Source organism: Bubalus bubalis, chromosome 7 (assembly GCF_019923935.1).
Source record: "Bubalus bubalis isolate 160015118507 breed Murrah chromosome 7, NDDB_SH_1, whole genome shotgun sequence".
Classification (NCBI taxonomy): domain Eukaryota; kingdom Metazoa; phylum Chordata; class Mammalia; order Artiodactyla; family Bovidae; genus Bubalus; species Bubalus bubalis.
In genome coordinates, this window is record NC_059163.1 from 8,811,301 (window position 1) to 8,826,700 (window position 15,400).

The window sequence follows — 15,400 nt, forward strand, 5'->3', positions numbered from 1 at the left end:
GGTCACAGGCTGAGACCGAGGAGGTCTGGGAGAGTTAAGAGTAAGCAGTTCTACCCACGCGTTTGCACGCGAATGTCTACGGATCTCAACCGCTCTGGGAAACAGGAACAAGAGCGTCAGGCCTGAAAGCCACCGCGACTGGAACCCGTCCTAGGTTTCGCTCCCCCGCCCCGGCCGGCCCGGCCCCGCGTGCCGGCGCCCAGTCGGCCCTCGGGCCCCGGGGCGTTGCGCCAGTCGAACGCCCGACCGCCCAGGACTCCAGACCTAGGCCCCAGGCGGCCGCCCGCTGCTCGCTGCCGGAGAAGCCTGGCTTCAGGCCGCCGCCTCCCACGCAGCCCCGCCTCGCGAGGGTGCCCGCGCCCCGCGAAGACCGAACTGGCCCCTCGCGGCCGCCGTAGAGGCACCTCTGTTGCCATTGTCACAGCTTCTTTTTTTTTTTTTTTTTTTTTTCCCCCCCTCCTCCTTCCTCCTTCCTCCCCCACCGGAGTTCCCTTTCACTTCCGGGGTCGCTCTGGATCCGTTGGTTCCGTAACAACATCCCGTTGGCTTCCCTCAGGCGGCGGGACCCGTGCAGCCGCCGCCTCCTAGGAGCGCAGCCCGCCCGGGGCTCACCGCGCTCCTCTCCGGGCCCAGGCCGCCATGGCCACCAACCCGCAGCCACAGCCACCTCCTCCCGCGCCGCCGCCTCCCCCGCCGCAGCCGCAGCCGCCGCCGCCGCCGCCTGGCCCAGGGACTGGCCCGGGCGCGGGCGGGGCCGGGGGAGCGGGCGCCGGCGCCGGGGACCCGCAGCTCGTGGCCATGATCGTGAACCATCTCAAGAGCCAGGGGCTCTTCGACCAGTTCCGCAGGGACTGCTTGGCCGACGTGGACACCAAGGTGCGGGGCGCGCGGGGGAGCTGCGGGCGGGCGGGGACCGGGGACGACCCCGCGGGCCGCCGCCTTGCTGGGCAGGCCATCGGTGGCCCGCCATCGGTCGGTGGGCCGGCGGCTGCCTCGGCGTCCCTAGCCCCGGGGCCGCTCTGGAGCGCTCCACCTCCCCACCCCGGAGTTCCTGCGCAGCCGCTTCCTCTCTGAGGGGACGCTTCTTGCCCAGCGCTGTTCGTGGCTCGCTGTGTTCATTCATTCGCTCAGCCTTTCGTTGGTTTAACAGACTAGCGTCAAGCATCTCCTACGTTCCAGGTACTGCTTAGGTGCTGGGAATATAGGGGTGAGCCACACCGAGTTACTGTTCTTTTGGAGACTCGTCTGTACTAAGGCTAACGGCGCTTTCACCTATGATTTCCACTCACCGCCCCCCACCTCCGCCCCCCGGTTTACTTTGTGTCCCAAGTTATTTTTGCCGTCTCTCTTGAAGATTGCTGGTAAGGGTCAGGTCTTTGTCCTTCGGAGAAAGGACTAAGTGGTAATGAATCGAATTGTTTGCAGTGTTGCAATGCTGGACTTGGTGAGGGGCGTAGAGCTGGTCGATGGAAAGGTGAGGTACGGAGATGGGGCTTTTGTTTTCCCCAGGGACTCTGATTTAATCGCTCAGGCCAAGTCATGTCTCTAAAGTGAGAACGGAGGAGGGGCGAGAGGGGAGAGGTAGAGGAAACTGAGGAAAAGACGGAGGCGAGGTGACGGCAGGTACTGAAGTGGAAGAAGGACAGGACAGAAGAGTGAGTTGGGAGAGTAAGGGGTATATGGGGAAAGGTTCCCTGTACAAAAAGAGCGGGGCTGGGAAGGGAAAGGGAGTATGTACCAAGTGTCAAAGTGAAGAGGGGTTAGCAGGAGCGGGTCAACTTGGGTGGTTCTGCAAAGGCAGAGTAGAGAAAACAGGAAGGTGCATTTAGTAGATGGATGGAAACCCAGTAGGTCTAGAAGCAAGTGAAGCAGGAAGCTTTGGTTGGAAACAGTTGGGGGAAAACTTTTTTTTTAACTGAGATCTGGTTTGGTTCATTGGTTCAGAGTTTCAGTGGGGTCAGGGTTTTCACATAGCATGTTCAGCTCTTCTAAAGAAGCTTGTTTCTTTGAGGAAAGGGCTTTGAGGTGAAGCACACACCATTCCCTTGTCTCCTCTGGGGAAACCTTTCTGACAGTCTGGGGACATCTTCCCTTTTAAGAACTCTGGCCCACCTTGTAGACCAGAAATAGAATGTGCCTTTTGGGGGTGTTGGAGTTTCTGAACCACATGAAATTCAATTTTCTTGGGAATATTTATTTATGTAGGTAGTATGTAGTTTGCTCACTTCATTTTAGGGAATATGCACAAGCCTGTTTGAAAATGATGCCAGTTGACTTTCTTCCTCCCTCTCTCCCTTTCTTCCATACTTTTTTTTTCCACAGGACATGGGGAAGTAAATGTTACCCAACTATCCAAAAGTAAAGCTGTTTTTGTTTTTTTTTTTTAATTTGGCAAGTAGAGATTTCACTTTGCTGTCCTTAGAAACCTACAAATCCATGTGTCATCATTGTGTATGCAGATGAAAATTCAAATACACCAGCAGTTGGGGGTGGGGAGCTATAGTATTTAAGGCTCAACTTTTTCTGCATCCACATTCCCTCTGAATATTGTTGTTGTGCCTGTAATGTTCCTGCCAGAGCCTCTCAAAGTAGAGTCCTAAAAGATTTCTTGGGGCGAAAGAAGGAAGCACCGTTGGTTTGACAATCTAATGATAACTAGGACAAGTACACAGGTTCACATGAACTTGCAGCCCAAGACCCAGCTAATGCTGGGGCTCCTCTAGGGACTCGGCAGGGTGCTCCCTGACCAAGTGAATGCGGCCCCTTTCACTCCAGGCCATAAAGGCCAATTTTTGGATACTTCCTCGGCTGGAAATGGCTCTTGGTCACCATAATTATTCTCTGTTTCTTTTCAGATTTAAAAGAAAAATCAGAGACAGAAATAATGTAAGTGTATTCACCCAGCAAATACTTATTATACACCAGGCATTGTTTTAGGTACCAGGGACACAGCAGTAAACAGAAAGTCCCTGCTGATGTGAAGCTTGAAGCCCATCAGAGAAAGTAGATCTCACTCGTGAGAGGTTCTGTGGGAGAGAGAAAGCAGGATGAAGGTGGAAAGGGTTGGTGGTGTGTTTTGCGTAAGTTATTCAGGGAAGATTGAATGAGATGACATTTGAGCCATCGCTGAAGGAGCTCTCCAGCTGTGGGGGGCTGAGCATGCCAACTGGGGAGCACAGCAAGTGCTGAAGGCCTAAGGCAGAACCTGCTGAGGGAGAAAGGGCTAGGAGCTGAGGTAGGAGCCCCCCGCCACCCTCCCTTTACAGAGCTGCCGGAGCCCTGGTGAGTTTGGCGCTCACTGGAGCTGAGAAGCCACTGGCAGGTGTTAGAGCAGAAGAGGGATGCGATCTGCTTCCATCTCAGACGGCTTGACCTCGTGGAGTCATTCACAGTCCCCCCTTACTTCATTGTGATGTGGTTTGGACAGTAAACAACATGGTCCCCTTAACTTTAGAAGATTGGCGCTCGCTGCACTGTGGAAAACAGACTTCAGACAGCAAGGGGAGACTAGATGCAGGCCAGTCTGCAACTGTAATCTAGGCAGGAGAGGAGAATGCTCCGGACAGGAGTGGTAGCAGTGGAGGGGATGGGAGGTGCTCAGGTTCTGGCTGCATTCTGAGGCTAATGCCGGCGGGATTTCCTGCTGGTTCGGGTGAGGGGTGGAAAAGAGATGTGAAGGCTTTTGGCCAGGAGCACTTTGAAAAGGAGATAGCTCTTCCCAGAACAGTAATGGAGCCCAAAATATTATCACAGTCACTAGGCTTTTTTACCTAAACTAGAACTTAGAAACCAAGGGATTTAACTTTTATAGTTCAAATTGAAGGTTGTTTTATGGGCAAGTAGAGTGCTAACGGAGAAGGCAATGGCACCCCACTCCAGTCCTCTTGCCTGGAAAATCCCATGGACGGAGGAGCCTGGTAGGCTGCAGTCCATGGGGTTGCTAAGAGTCAGACATGACTGAGCGACTTCACTTTCACTTTTCACTTTCATGCATTGGACAAGGAAATGGCAACCCACTCCAGTGTTCTTGCCTGGAGAATCCCAGGGACAGGGGAGCCTGGTGGGCTGCAGTCCATGGGGTCGCTAAGAGTCGGACACGACTGAAGTGACTTAGCAGCAGCAGCAGCAGAGTGCTAAATACATTGTGACATTTGAGCCTAATGTTTCTGAGGTTTGGGAATATTGGGAAAAATAATTATGTTTTACAATCATTGGGGAGAAAATTAGTTTTGTTCATATGAATTTTGGATAAATGGAGAGGAACATGAGAAATGATCATGAGACGTTTTGGTCGGATGGAATATTTGTTGTTCAGTCACTTAAGTTGTGTCCAACTCTTTGCGACCCCATGGATTGCAGCTCACCAGGCTTCCCTGTCCTCTGCTATCTCCCGGAGTTTGCTCAAATTCATGTCCATTGAGTCGGTGATGCTATCTAACTATCTCATCCTCTGCCACCCCCTTCTCCTTTTGCCTTCAATCATTCCCAACTAAATATAGGTATAGAATAGAGGATAGAATAGAGGATAGAACGTAGGTATTAGCAAAATTCTGGTAATCAGAAGGGGTGAAGGGGTGTCACAGAGGGATAAAATCTTTCTCATCTCCATTACCTAGATAGTTACCCAGTCATCTCATCTGATAACTACTTTTTAATTGCTTATCTGCCTAGCAGTGTGAAAAGGTGTGTGAAAACAAAGACTAAAAGAGCGAGAGAAGGCTTACACTTCAGTAAAGAAATAAATATGCCCCCCCCCAAAAATACAATACAACACAAGAATTACTTGAATGATAGTGTGTATCAGAGACAGTTGGTACACTGGAGAAGGGCTGTGCAAGCCTACCTTGGGTGTCAGGATGACTTTAGGGGTTAGGTGAGCTCTGAAGGCGAGAAGTTTGCCACATGGACAGGGAGAAGGAGTCGTAGGTGTGCACGAATAAAATCATGAGAACTTGTGACTGGAGAATAAACTTTGAGGGGTAAGGGAGCAAACAGCAGAAACGGAGGTTGTACAGTTTTGCTTAAAATCATTCGGGAATACTCAGACTCATCTACATTAAAAGTCACATAAAAGATGTGAAGAGCATGCATGGTGGGGACAGCTTGTAGGAAGGAAGCATGCAGTCAGACAGTCCTTCCAGGCAGCATAGAAGTGGCCTGTTAACGTGGGTCCTCTCTCCTGCTTCCTGTGTATCAGTAGTGCTCAGCTTTAGCACAGCTGACATTTTGGGATGGATAGTCCCTTGTTGGGGGGGACTGTCCTGTACCTGGTAGGATGCCACTAGCAACTCCCCTCAACAGTGACAATCAGAGATGTCTCCGGGCATTGCCAGAGGTTACCTGGGTGGGCCCGGAGTAGGGGGAGCAAAATTGCTTCCAGTTAGGAACCAGTGCCTTATATTTAATGTAACACCTGGTTCCAGCAGTTGTCCCTTCCTAATTTCTCTTGGATCCATGCCTTTCAGCCCATTTTTGCCACTCCACTACAGATTTTCATTCTTCTAGTTATTGCATGCTTTCCTGCGAATATTTTGAGTCTGTTTACTCTCTCAGACTTCCCTGGTGGTTCAGACAGTAAAGCGTCTGCCCGCAATGCGGGAGACCCGGGTTCGATCTCTGGGTTGGGAACATCCTGTGGAGAAGGAAATGGCAACCCACTCCTGTACTCTTGCCTGGAAAATTCTGTGGACTGAGGAGCCTGATAGGCTACATCCATGGGGTCACAAAGAGTCGGATAACAACTGAGCGACTTCACTTTCTTTTCTTTCTTACTCTCTCACCATAGGAATATCGGATCAGCTTCACATATCACGCTGCTCATATGTGCTGTGGGTTCACATTCTCTCTCCCATAATTCCAGGCATCATATATGGGTCCCCAAATTCTTCCAAATCCTGGTTCCACATTATGTTTCCAATCTCATCTCTCTGTTTTTGTTTTCTCTCCTCCAACAAAATTGGATTTAATGGCATGGGGACTCCCCAATGCTCCTGACTCCGCGTTTTCTCATCCACCTACTCTTAAATTGCTGGCTGTACCTGTGCGGCCCACCTTTCCTCGTCCCAGCTGTGTTGTGAAACTTTGAAGGTCTAACTGGGATGCCCTAGGCAATGGCAACCCACTCCAGTACTCTTGCCTGGAAAATCCCATGGACGGAGGAGCCTGGTAGGCTGCAGTCCATGGGGTCGCTAAGAGTCGGACACGACTGAGCGACTTCACTTTCACTTTTCACTTTCATGCATTGGACAAGGAAATGGCAACCCACTCCAGTGTTCTTACCTGGAGAATCCCAGGGACGTCAGAGCCTCGTGGGCTGCCGTCTATGGGGTCGCACAGAGTCGGACATGACTGACGTGACTTAGCAGCAGCATTCTCAATGAAGGCTCATTTCCTGTCTGCTCTTCTCCATTTCTTCCCTCCAAATCATCTAAAAGTAACACTTCTTGGTATCTTATGTTCTAGTCCCTTGTCTATAATTAGGTATATCTGTCTTTGTATTCATCTATAAACATTTTGTTTTAGATAAATGGTATTTGAATGAGTCTTGTATTATCCTGAAGCAGGAGGATAATACAAGGTTGTCAAACTATGAAACTTTGTTGCCATATTGATGATGCCCTAAGAAATACTAACACTGCTAAAGATACAAGGATTCCTGAGACTATGGATATTAGTGTTGATATTGTGTAGCAGTGAGGTTTTTAACATTGATATCTCTTTCTTTCTCTCTAGCCTGCCTATCAGAATCTGAGACAGCGTGTTGACAACTTTGTTGCAAACCACTTAGCAACTCATACATGGAGTCCCCACCTCAACAAGAACCAGCTTAGAAACAATATTCGACAGCAAGTGCTCAAGTAAGTCTCAGAATTGCAGAGTTCCTAGGAAGGTTTGAGAATGTCACAGTGTGCCTTGCCTGAAAGCAGAGACATTTGTAGAAGTTTGTTCACCTTGTGATGATTTTGTCAGGTCTGGTGTGGCTACTTCATACAATGATACAGTGTAATTTTAATTTTAGAGTAGACTCTAAATCGCTTCACATTTCCCTCATAAATTTGACAGTCTGATTGCTCCCATAGACCTTTGGAAATATTGAAGGAATGACTGCTGCTGCTGCTAAGTCGATTCAGTCGTGTCTGACTGTGTGCGACCCCATAGACAGTAGCCCACTAGGCTCCTCTGTCCCTGGGATTCTCCAGGCAAGAACACTGGAGTGAAAGGAATGACTATGTGACTTCAAAAAACAAGCCCTCTAGATCTGCTGTGAATAGATGGCAAATCCAGATTGGTTAGTGTGTCCTATACAGTTACGTTTACAGTTACTTTTTGGCCCTGAAAGAGTAGGCTTTATTATTCCTGGTTTACAAATAAAGACATTAAAGATGACTGAAATTGAAGCATTTTCTCCTGATTTGAGACCATGTCTTCTATGTTCTGATACAACTGCTTGCTTTTTTCCTTTTCTTTTTCCTGGCTGAGTGTGGCTGTCAGGTCTTAGTTCCCTTGTCAGCAATTGAGCCTGGCCCTAGCAGTGAAAGTGCTGCGTCCTAACCCCTGGACCACCAGGGACTCTCCTGGTTTGTGTTTGTTTTGTTTTTGTTTTTAATTTTCATGTGATTTTGCTTGTGGGTTTTAGTGACGATATAACCAGAAAGGGAGTGGTGGTGCATTTGGGCCTGTCAGAGTCCTTTTCTTGGCAAACACAAAGAGAGTGAGAAAAGCCGGAATGTTTAGATGGCCCTAAAAAGATCATATTTGTCCCCCCAAAGAGCAGATTTACAATATTGTTCATGAATATAAGTATTCCCCAGGGTTAGAAGACTTGAACCCTCTCTCCCTGCCTCACACCCCAGAAAAGCTGACTGCATTATTTTTAAAATGCTTTATTCTTCCTGCCTTGACAAATATTTATACCAAGTTCATCTACTGGGACGAAATGTGGCTTTTTAAAGTTAAACAAACCTGATTTATAGCTGTGTGCTGTGTGCTAAGTCCCTCAGTCGTGTCTGACTCTTTGCGATCTCATGGACTGTAGCCCGCCAGGCTCCTCTGTCCATGGGAATTCTCTAGGCAAGAATGCTGGAGTGGGTTGCCACGCCCTCCTCCAGGGGATCTTCCCAACCCAGGGATGGAACCCAGATCTCCTGCATTGCAGGCGGATCTTTACCGTCTGAGCCTCCAGGAAGCACAGTTTATAGCTGTTGCCCCTCAGTTCCCTCTTGTCCCTCAGGAACCTTGCAGACCTACCTAGTGTGTTGCTCCCTTGATAGTTCACCCACAGGAAGCCCCACAAATAAAACTTTACACTCTGATTCAAAGACCCATTTAGCCACAGGTAATCCTAGAAACCAGGAACCTGGGGCTCAGACTGCGTGTCCTGGTAAATAAGAGAAGGGAAGAGGGAAATTTGACAGTAGGTTTGTTGTCTACATTTTAAAAGATATTCAGGAACCTGTGAAAGAGTCCAGGTGAGATCACAAGATGCCATTAGAGGGCTGCATCTGATAGCTTCTGGGGAGAAGTCAAGGCCTTTCCTGTTGGGCAGCAAGCCTAAGGGCTTCCTCATTTCCAGACCTTCAGGAGAACAGTAACCAAAATAGGGGGTAGGGCGCTAGGGGTCAAGTCGGAGGTTAGGGGTTGGTCGGGGGCCAAGGGTAGGCCGGGTTGGGGCGTGGGGGCAGGAGGCTTACAGACATTACCCACAGTTACAGAGCAGCAGCCCGCAACAGTGTGCATAGCTGCCTCCTTTTTCACAAAGAATAACATTGTTTTAAAAGTGTATTTGGAAAGGGGAGGGTCTTAGATTCTTTTTGTCTTTTTCTTCATATGTTAAGAGACTAAATGGAAGGCACATTTCTTGAAATTGACTCCTTAGCAGGCAAAACCTTTACAGCCGGGAAGCAGTCATTTGTTCTGTTCTTTAAAGGGAGCTAAACTCAATCTTGCCCATGTAAAATCAAGCGCTTAAAATTGTTGTACCAACATATGACGTTTTCACAGAACCTTGTTTGGTGAGGGATTGCTGGACACTGCAGTAGGGGGTGCTTGTGACTGTCAGCAGTTAACACTAGAGCCGTCTGCCTGTGGGTGACAAGGACCCTCCTCTATGGACTAGAGCGGGCGAATTGTCATCTCTTGGGTTGTTTAGGCATTGCTCTTACTGGGACATCTGTACATTTTCTTCTAGCTACTTTACTTATTTTTAATTGAACTGTTCTTTCATTTAAATTAAATTAGTAAACTTATGTCTCTTAAATAACATTTCTAAGTTACTCCAAAGAAAGAGTAACTTTTAGTTGTGTCTAAGTAATGGTATAGGGCCTCCCTGGTGGCTCAGTGTGTAAGAATCCGCCTGCCAGTGCAGGAGATGTGGGTTTGATCCCTGGGTCAGGAAGATCCCCTTGAGAAGGAAATGGCAACCCACTTCAGTATTCTGCCCAGGAAATCCCATGGACGGAGGAGCCTGGCGTCTACAGTTCATGGGATTGCAACAGAGTCAGACGAGATTTAACGACTAAACAACAACAGCTACTAATGGTATAGGAACGCATTTGCACCTGTAAATACAATTTGATCGTTTTTTTTAGCATATATTTTGAGAAATACTCAATTGACTCAGATTGAACTGTTTACAGTTGCCATTTTCATAAGACAAGATAGTTTAATATCTGCAATTTTGCATGGTTCAGTAACCAATCTGCCAGCTCAATAGTTTAAAAAAAGTTTTACTCTATTTATTCATTCATTGTACAACAGAACCTTAAAATGCAAGGGAGCTCAGAAGTGATGACCTGAACTGTACAGTGTTTAAAGGAAGACAAGAAAGTAGCTTTAACCAAGACAGTGCCAGCTGCTGGCATTTTGGCTTTGCCCTTGAACCTGGAGCTATGACTTCTCCCCTCCTCTTGTGAGGCAGCCCCCGGCTGCACCCACACGTCACTGAAATGAACCCACGAGGAGCAGTGTGGTTGTTAGTGTGGGCCTCCGTTTCTGAGATCAGAGTGGACCTCTGAGTGAGCGCGGACATAAGTACACAGAGGCCCAGAATGTAGGCATCAGGGAAAGAGACTGAAGCAATCACTTGAAGGGTGTGTTTTATTTTGTGCCATTGTGCTTGCGCCTTAGAACATTTTTCAGATTACTTGTCCTCGCTTCTTTTCCACCTGCTACATTTTTAAGACACCTCTAAGATGTAACAGTGTTCAGAGGATTAGCTTTTTTTTTTTTTAACAATCTTAGAACTTTAGAAAGCAGGTTACCTACTTTGTGCAGTGGTGTCTCATTTTTCTCTATGGCCCACATAAATGGAATTGTAGTATCCCAGGGCTGCGAGGTGCCTCGGGAAAGGCAAATCGCATCCATCCTCCACTCCAGACAGCACGGCACTCAGACATAGCCCTGCAGGGCGTAAAGAGAGACACCTCAGCCCTGTGCAGGGACAGCCGGAGGCCTCAAACTGCTCTCCCAACACTGTCCAGGGAACTGTGACTGCTCAGGTTCTCTGTTAGAAAGAAAGAAGGTTGAAGTGCGATTCTTCAAATAAATGCATGTCCTCCTATTTTGTTCAGAGGCCTCTGTGGTTTTCTTCGTGTTTCAGGCTTTGTTGGCTCTTTGCTCCTCTGTCTCTTACATGTGATATTTCTTTGAACACTTTGAACACTTTCCCTTCTCTTCTCTGGAAATCAGGACTCAGGTTAAATGTCTTCTCCTTTGTAAAGCATTCGCAAATCATCTCAGGGATGGCTAATAATGATAATGTTCTTTTCTCATAGTGCATTGTGTGTCCTAGCGGCTGTCGCATCGTATTTTGTGCCTCTCGCCCCCACCAGAACAGAGACCAGGTGTGATTCGCAGTGGCTCAGTAGCTAGTGTGGTGCCTGTTGTGTATAAGACACTTGCAACGTGATTGTTGAATGAATAAATCATTTAGTCTTTAAAGCAAGAAGATAATAAGACGGCCAAAAGTTTTAAGCTTTGTTTTTATTCTTCGTAAGTTTTCCTTTTTTCTCTTTTTCCTAAGTTTGGGGAAATTGCGCTTTGTGTGCACTCCTCAGTTTTCGTGGGCTCACTAATACTCATAAGAGACAGCTTTCTGTTTAAAAAAAAAACTTGTAGAATCAATAGGTTTATTTCATACCCAGAATTCAGCTTTAGTGGTCATTTATTCCTGTCTACCATGGGCAGGATTGAAGTAAGATAAGCGTCACCTACAAGCCTGGCCTTTAGATAACGTGCTCTGTCTAGTTCTAAAGGTGTTTTGTTTTGCTGTTGTTCTGTCTGCTTCAGTATTTCCACTGGTGACACAGTGGAGATGTGACATATTTTATGTATTTTTTTTTGCAGTATCCTTTGTTAAATGCTACTGTAGTGTGAAACTTATTTTCTATTGTGTATTTTTCTTGTAACCCAAGGAGAATGGAGAGGAGGCAGTTTAAGAACATATATGTAATTGATACAGCTTTACTTAAAAGGAGTTTGTTTAATACTACATTATTTTTTGGTTTTGTTTTTCACCTTTCTGTAAATTATCCTGTGTTTCAGATCAGGAATGTTGGAGTCTGGTATTGACCGAATTATTTCTCAGGTTGTGGATCCAAAGATCAACCACACATTCAGACCTCAGGTGGAAAAAGCTGTGCACGAGTTTCTGGCCACGCTCAATCATAAGGAGGACACGAGTGGCAGCACAGCCCCCGAGGATGAGAAGCCAGACTCTTCCACCATCACACAAGGTGCTTTGCTTTCATTCTTGGTCAGTTCCATTGCTTTTCTTCTTACGCTGATTACCAAGTTAGGGGTATTTAGTTCGTTAAAATGTTTCTCTTTTTGGCCACTCTCATGAAATTGTAGTTATTTTAATTATCACCCAGATTCTTGAACTGGCGTAACAGTTTTTTTTTTTTTTTTAATAATAGTTACTTTAATCATGTAGTGGATGGGTGTGTGTGTGTTTCAGTAGAGGCAATAATTACAATAATTAGAGAACATACTCTTTTTCTGGGAACTAGACTGTTCTCACGTTTGCACAGTGCCTACGAGTCCGTATTACAGCGGTAGAGAATTTGGAGTGTGTTGAGTCTCAGCACCAGTGCCTGAAAGACTAAAAGTGTATGTGCGTGTATCACACAACGCTGACAGTGGCAGGCGGCCTTGAGTCTGCAGAGGGCTTTACCTTCTGCACAAATTTATTCTAAAACATGTCTTTCCCTCCAAGGTGTCCCTGCCCCCGGGCCCAGTGCAAACGTGGCCAGTGATGCCATGTCCATCTTGGAAACCATCACTTCTCTCAACCAAGAAGCTAGTGCTGCCAGGGCTTCAACAGAGATGTCGAATGCCAAGACCAGTGAGAGAATGTCCAAAAAAACCCCGTCTCAGGCAAGCACTGACACGAGTGCTGAGAAAGAGAGGACTTCAGAGGACACAGCTGATAAAGAAAAATCTACACCCGACTCTGCAGGGGAAGGGCAGGAAGCTGCGCCTCGCTCTGAAGAACTTAGTGATCCCCCTTGTCCAGCTGAAGAAATGAAGAATCACACAAGAGAAAGTACTAGTTCAGTTCTGCTAAATAAGGATACTCAACAAGAAAGCAGTGACCAAAAAAGCAAATCAGCAGATAAAGGTGAAAAGAAGCCAGACAGCAATGAGAAGACAGAAAGAAAGAAAGAGAAGAAGGAAAAGACTGAAAAGAAAACTGATCACTCAAAAAGGAGTGAAGATGTGCAAAGAGTAAAAGATGAAAAACAAGCAAAGGATAAAGAAGTAGAATGTTCAAAACTTCCTTCGGAAAAAACCAATAGTAAAGCTAAAACCAGTGAAGGAACAAAAGAAGGTAAAAACTTGGAAAAGTCTACAACAGTTTAAAGAACAGAGTGTCCCTGAGGGCACATCACACTTGCCTTCAAAGTTTTATAACTATATTTGCTACTTGTGTTTTAAAATCCTAAAAACTCATATTCTCTTTGCTAAAAGATGAGCATTAAGCATTTGTATATTTCCTTTCATTCTCATGTGCCAATTGACAATGCAAATGAACAGAGACACTCTAAGCCTTATAATTTAACTCATAATTTATTCACATACATTATTCCAAGCCAATTAATTGTTGTATATCCTAATCTTTAAAATACTAGTGAATAATTCAGTTACATAATATTTGCTTTTTGTATATCATTCACATCATGAATTATCAGTTTTATTCATTTTATAGGCTAACCTTGCCTTTCTGTTTTCTGAAAACAGCTCTGCCTTATTTGATATTGGTTACTAATGGTGAGAGATTATTTCTGAAGTTGAAGTTCTTTGAGCAGTTAAAGCAGAAAAATGTTAATGTAATTTAGGAATTGGGTGCTGTTTTTGTTCTTACCACAAGACGATTTGTTTTCTATGTTTCATTTTCTTGTAGATATCTCTATGATAGATTCTGATGTGGATGGACTTACAGACATCACAGTTAGCTCCGTCCACACCAGTGACCTTTCATCTTTTGAAGAAGACACTGAGGAGGAGGCTGTGATGTCTGAGAGCATGGAAGAAGGAGAGATTACATCAGATGGTAAAGCATTTTACTTAGTAAAGCCTCTGGGAAGCTTCCTGGTGAGCAGTGTTTGTATGTTCAGATGGCTGTGTCGTGAAAGACAGTGTGGCACCGTGGCAGGAGCTTGGGACTCTTAGTTGGAAGATTTGTTTCTGAGTCCCAGCTCCAAGACTGTCTATCTGAGTGAGCTTGGTAAGTTACTAAACCTCAACAGGCCTAGGTTCTCTCATCTCTTACCTCCACTCCCTAGGATTGTTAGCAGAGTTGGATGAGATCGGGTTTGAACATGCCATGTTTTGGTAGTGTTTGGAGGGACAGTCCACAAGACTGCCCTCACGTCTGAGACCAATTGCAAATTCAAGATCCCCAAGACCACTCTCAGGTTTGGTAATTCACTAGAAGGACTCATTGAAAGCTATTAAACTCATGGTTATGGTTTCTTTCAGCTAAGGGACACATTAAAATCAGCCAAGGGAAGAGGCAATAGGCTGTATAGTCTGTCACCAGGAGTCACGTAGCTAGTGAGCACAGCACCATTTCAAACCCAGTCCGGGCTTCTAACTAATACCTTACGTTGCTCTTTAACATGTGATTAAATATTTGTTTATGATTTTTTGAAAAGCCAAAAATGTTGAACATTATTTGCAATTGCCTGCAGATAGCATCTGGTAAATTTGCCACTGACTCTTGGATTGAACCCACCTGCCAATGCAGGAGACATAAGAGACATGGGTTCAATCCTTGGATCAGGAAGATCCCCTGGAGGAGGGCACAGTAACCCACTCCAGTATTCTTGCCTGGTGAATCCCATGGACAGAGGAGCCTGGTGGGCTACAGTCCATGGGGTTGCACAGAGTCAGACACAACTGAAGCAACTTAACACATACTTGAATTAGAATATCTGTAGAGAAAATCATAGGCAAGAAAAAAGTAGAAAGTTTTAATGCTGTAGATGTATTAATATTTTTCAGTTGCTCCCATTTTTCATTATTTTCTTAGTATCCATTTAAAAAACTGAATTAGCAGCCTCCAAAATGCAAGGGCAGCACTTCTCACTCTTCATAATTGTCCTCATGAGGTCATTTCTGAGTACCGATGGAAGAAGAATGCTCTTATCCTGTGAACATTCCACTTTTTCTGACCAAATGGAAATCTTATTTCTAGATGCTTTATTGGGTCTTTTCAAGGTTTTTCCTGGACAGGGCTAGATTTTCTGTGTATGGGATCCAAAAGTAAGAAAACTGCTCTTTTGAGAGTACAAAGCAATACTTAGTACCACTTCATTGCTTCTTGCTGTGCATGGGGAACTTTTCTTCCTTCCTAGGGTAGAGGGGTTTTGGTATATACTTGCTGTAGGTCCAGTTATTGGTTCTTGCCCCTTCCATAAAAGAAAGATCATAAATGGTCATTAAAATCTCAAGTTTAAAGTATGGCTTAAAGGGAATTTGTTCAGCTTAATACTGGTAAAGTATTCATGCCAAGTCTGTTGATATACAAATGAGGATTAACTATTTGTCCAGGAAACATAAATAACTCTTAGGGTCTAATTTTTCTTTTTGATATGTGAGAAGCTGAAAGAAAGAAACAGTATGTGAATCAGGAGGATGTCCCTGGTGGTCCATTGGTTAAGACTCTGCCCTTCCTGTTCAGGGGGCATGAGTTTGATCCCTGCCCTGAGAAATTCTGCATGCCATGTGGCACGGCCAAAGAAGCAAACAAAAAAAAAATTTAAATAAATAAAGATATGAATTTAAAATTTTCTGAATTTTCAAAACTGATATTTCTCCTGTTGGACCTACAAATACCCTTAAACTACTTTGATACAGCTTTTGCCACTTGATGTTGATGTTACTTGCTGATTGGCAG

The 15,400-nt window shown here is 45.6% G+C and overlaps 1 protein-coding gene across 8 annotated transcripts in view; it reads left to right on the forward strand.

Moving 5' to 3' along the window:
• Positions 1 to 488: 488 nt before the first annotated feature.
• Positions 489 to 15,400, forward strand: part of BOD1L1 (biorientation of chromosomes in cell division 1 like 1) — a 55,547-nt gene continuing 40,635 nt past the window's right edge. For 3 of the 8 annotated variants that reach the window (XM_006075824.3, XM_006075823.3, XM_044945631.1), the window contains exons 1-5: positions 491 to 876; positions 6,733 to 6,857; positions 11,542 to 11,732; positions 12,215 to 12,829; positions 13,403 to 13,552. In XM_006075824.3, coding sequence (XP_006075886.2) covers positions 640 to 876; positions 6,733 to 6,857; positions 11,542 to 11,732; positions 12,215 to 12,829; positions 13,403 to 13,552 — 1,318 coding nt within the window. In that variant the 5' untranslated portion in view covers positions 491 to 639. Of the gene's footprint in view, positions 877 to 2,855; positions 2,887 to 6,732; positions 6,858 to 11,541; positions 11,733 to 12,214; positions 12,830 to 13,402; positions 13,553 to 15,400 lie in introns of all 8 variants that reach the window. The other 5 variants (XM_006075825.3, XM_044945632.1, XM_025289691.2 and 2 more) reach the window with 4 other exon arrangements.